The sequence below is a fragment of the Chiloscyllium plagiosum genome, chromosome 7 (assembly GCF_004010195.1).
Source record: "Chiloscyllium plagiosum isolate BGI_BamShark_2017 chromosome 7, ASM401019v2, whole genome shotgun sequence".
NCBI lineage: Eukaryota > Metazoa > Chordata > Chondrichthyes > Orectolobiformes > Hemiscylliidae > Chiloscyllium > Chiloscyllium plagiosum.
The window spans coordinates 118,063,240-118,067,771 of NC_057716.1; the positions used below are offsets into that span (position 1 = coordinate 118,063,240).

The 4,532-nt window shown below is 45.1% G+C and overlaps 1 protein-coding gene across 1 annotated transcript in view; it reads right to left on the reverse strand.

Annotated features, from left to right (window-relative positions):
- LOC122551966 (lysosome membrane protein 2-like) overlaps positions 1-4,532 on the reverse strand; it is a gene marked incomplete at its 5' end in the record, with an annotated part of 56,629 nt that overhangs the window by 22,814 nt on the left and 29,283 nt on the right. The window contains one exon of the mRNA XM_043694537.1: positions 3,241-3,360. Within this exon, the coding sequence (XP_043550472.1) occupies positions 3,241-3,360 (120 nt within the window). The remainder of the gene's footprint in view (positions 1-3,240; positions 3,361-4,532) is intronic.

Below are 4,532 nucleotides of genomic sequence, written 5' to 3' on the forward strand. Positions count from 1 at the left end.
TCATGCCCAAAACATTGATTCTCCTGCTCCTTGGATGCTGCCTGACCTGCTGCACTTTTCCAGCAACACATTTTCAGCTCTGATCTCCAGCATCTGCAGTCCTCACTTTCCCCCCCAGACAGAGCAGTTAGACAGACAAAGGAGTCGATAAAGATCTGGCTGGGAGGTTGAATAACTGTTGATGGAGACTGTTAGTGGCTAATAATAGGTAGTGTGTAATGGCAGACTTTGTGATAACAAGGCCTGGTTGTGTGTCTAGGGTTGGGGACGAGAACATGGGAGAGTTCAGGCCCTAAAATTATTGAACTCAATACTGGGTCCAAAGGGCTGCAGGGACCCCAAGCGAAAATGAGGTGCTGTTCTACCAGCTTGCGCTGAGCTTTGCTGGAACACCGCAGCGAGCCTGTGACAGAGATGTTGGCCAGGGAATATGGTGGTGTGTTAAAGTGTGTAACGGCAAACTATGTGATAACATGGCCTGGTGTGTGTGGGGTTGGAGGCTAGGACTTGGGAGAATTCACGCCCTAAAATTATTGAATCTTACTGCCATATAAATGCTATGGTTACAAAAGCAGGTCAAAGGCTAGCAATCCTGCAGCGAGTAGCTCACCTCCCAAATCCCCAAAAGCCTGTCCACCATCTGCAGGGAATGTCAGGAGTGTGATGTAGTAGTCCCCACTTGCATGGATGAGTGCAGCTCCAACAACACTCAAGCAGCTTGACACCACCCAGGACAAAGCAGCCAATTTGATTGGTCCCACGTCCACAAAAATCCACTCCCTCCACCACTGACACCCAGTGGCAGCAATGTGTACTGTCTCCAGGACACATTGCCACTTCCGTGGTGAAAACATTATTGGACTTAAATTGTTTTGAAAGTTTGATAATGCATATCAACCCTAATTTTTATTTAAGTAGAAGCAAGACAATGTATTAACTATATACCAACTGACCTTAAATATATATGGGTGATGGGCATTTACTGGGGACTCACTTGAGCTTCTATAAGCAGACACAGAAGGGGTGTTGTGGCACAGTGGACATGAACCTAACTGCAAGTCATATAGTTTGGCTTCAAGACCCACCCGAGGAAGTGATGCACACAGAGAGGTTTCATAAGGTGTAAGAACAGGCTAATTATTTCTGAACTGAAGCAGACCGGAACTCTGGCTGTGGAGGTCTTACTCGAGATCAGAGTGGTGCTGGAAAAGCACAGCAGATCAGGCAGCATCCGAGGAGCAGGAAAATCAATGTTTCGGGCAAAAGCCCTTCATTAAGAATCAATTTTTGCCCAAAATGTCAATTCTTCTGCTCCTCGGATGCTGCCTGACCTGCTGTGCTTTTCCAGCACCACTCTAATCTTGACTCTGATCTCCAGCATCTGCTGTCCTGACTTTCATCTATGGAGTTCTTAGGTCTAAGCGCGCAATTCTGTAAATCAATATCCATGTGGATAAGGATTGGCTGTGGTTGTGTCCCACATATTTCTGGAATAGAAGACCAAGGAGATATGACTGTTATGGAGGATGGACACTGGACACCACAACAGCCAGGAACAGTGACTAGGTACACAGATTGTCGAAGACAGACACGATCTGGCTGTCAAAACAACTGAGGGACAAGAAAATAAAATGCACTCTGCAATGTCCTGCTGCCATGATAATGCAGTGCTTACATAATATTTGCAGTACAGAGGCAGTCCATTCTGACCAACATGTCCTTGCCAATGTTTGTGTTAACATTCTCACCATCCTCTTCACCTCATCGTTCAACACTTTTTACCATTTGCTCCTTCAACTATTTGACAGCTACTCCTTAAATATAAGGACACCCTTCAGTCCAGCCACCCCTGTGGGCATGAGCCTCACCTTCTCTGGGGAAAAGGAAATCTCACCTGAATTTCTGACTAGATTTGTTAGTGACTACCTGCTGGTTATGACCACTAGTGTTGGGTACCTCCATGCTTGGCAACATTTGATCTTCGTCTTCCCTATTAAACCCAGCCTTTACAGCCACCCTGAGGGAGAAAAAGGGTCATCTCACAGCCCTCTTTCTTCCAGGGAAATGGTCTCAGTCTATTCATTCTCTCCTTACACATACAGCCCCTCTTTCTCTCTCTCTACACATATATATATACCTGGAATTTGTTTAGCACATCATCAATGTCCTTTTAGTTCCTCAGAGCTCTGACTTTCACACTGTTACCGCAGAAACAGAAGTAGGTCACTCAGCCCATCATGTCTGCACCACCATTCAATGAGATCACGGCTGACCTAATAACCCTCAATTCCATAACACTTGATTCCTTTACTGATTAAATAATCAGTCGATCTCAACCTTAAACATAATTAACAACCCAGCCTCAACATCCCTCTGTGATACTACCCTCTGAAAGAAGAAATTCCTCATCACCTCTGTCTTAAATAGGTGACCCCTTACTCTGAGATAATGTCCTGTGGTCCTAGACTTTCCTACTTGGATAAACATCTCCCCTGAGGTAAAAACAATGACTGCAGATGCTGGAAACCAGATTCTGGATCAGTGGTGCTGGAAGAGCACAGCAATTCAGCCTGTCCTCGGATGCTGCCTGAATTGCTGTGCTCTTCCTAAACATCTCCCCTGTCAGGTCCCTGAAGAATTTTGCATATTTCATTTTGCTAAACTCCAATGAGTACAGGCCCACCCTGCTCATAAGCCAGTCCCTCCATACCCTGGAACAACCTGATGAACCTTCTCTGGACTGTCTCCAATTCCTTAGATAAAGGAGACCAAGCCCTGTCCCAGTACTCCAACTGTGGCCAAACTACTGCCTTGTGTAGTTTTAGCAAAACCTTCTTATTTTTGTTTTACATTTCCTCGGAAATAAAGGCCAACATTCCATTTACCTTCCCTATTACCCATTGAACTTGTATGCTAGCTTTTTGTCATTTATGCATGCGGAATAGTAAAATCCATCTGGTACATTCAGTCTTTCTTCACTTAAATAATATTCGTGCCCACTATTCTTCCTGTCAAAGTGCATAACCTCACCCTTTCCCACATTATCTTCCCACTGGTTTAACCTGTCTATAATCCCTCTGTAGAACTATTTTTGCCAACTGAACCACTTACTCTTCACCTGCTTTTGTGTCATCTGCAAACCTGGTGACAGTACATTCACAAAGTCATTTATATCATCAATAATTGTGGCTCCAACTCTGCTCCCTCCCACAGTTACACATAAGTCGTCTCTGCAATTACCTGCAAATATCAGATGCAAAAATGTAAAGCTTCTCGTCCCTTTTGATCAAAGGGTGGAAACTGGCTCCATCAGTTCCATTTATCATGTTGCATGCATTTGATGCCCACAAATTCAGAGACCTGTCCAAAAGATAATGATCAACTTTCTGTTAATCATTGAGACCTTTGCCTTGGTTAATTCTCTCTGCAACAGTGATCTGATACAGCAAATGTCAACATGAAGCTTACCCAGGTATAGTGTTCTCTAACATAATTCCAGCAACGCACTTTACCCTCAAACAGAATTTGCTGAGGCAGGAAGCAGTCCCAACGCTATCCATCTTTCGAAAAATATTTGACTTCTGGGAAATAATTTGGACATATGCTACTGATAAGATGGATCCACAACTGTAACGCTTCAATGAATCGGTGCAAATTGCTTTGCAATTTTGGTGAACATTTGGCAAAAGGTTGTGCACATTTTCTTTATCATGGATACATGGAATCTTTACAGTACAGAAGGAGGTCCTTTGTCCCATGGTGCCTGCACTTGCTCTCTACAAGAGCACAGTTGAACTGGAACCCACAGTTGACTCTGCGATCACCACACTGTCAAGCAACACATTCTAACTACACTCTCCTGAATAAAAAAAAACAGAATGCTTTCTCACCTCACATTTGGTACTTCTGCATATCATCTTTTATCAGTGTTGACTAATTCCCAATCTTCCTACCATGGAAACAGTTTCTCCCTAACTACTCTTCAGGGCAGCACAGTGGTTAGCACTGCTGCCTCACAGCGCCAGGGACCAAAGTCCCCTCTCAGGCGACTGTCTGTCTGTGTGGAGTTTGCACATTCTCCCGGCATCTGCGTGGGTTTCCTCCGGGTGCTCCAGTTTCCTCCCACAGTCCCAGGTCCCAGGTTCGAATCTTGCCTCGGGCAACTGTGTGGAGTTTGCACATTCTCCGTGTCTGCGTGGGTTTCCTCCGGGTGCTCCAGTTTCCTCCCACAATCCAAAGATGTGCAGATCAGGTGAATTGACCATACTAAATTGCCCATAGTGTTAGGTGCATTAGTCAGGGGTAAATATAGGGTGGGGGAAATGGGTCAGGGTGGGTTACTCTTCCACACCGACTTGTTAGGCTGAAGGGCCTGTTTCCACACTGTAGAGAATCTAATCTAATCTCTCAAACAGCCAACTCCTTGACTGATGACAGCCTCAGACACTGAACCAGTGCGTTGAGGACTGGAGCCAAGGTGTTGCCTGTAAATGTGGACAAAACTGAGGCTCCAAGAAGCTGGGGGGGGGGGC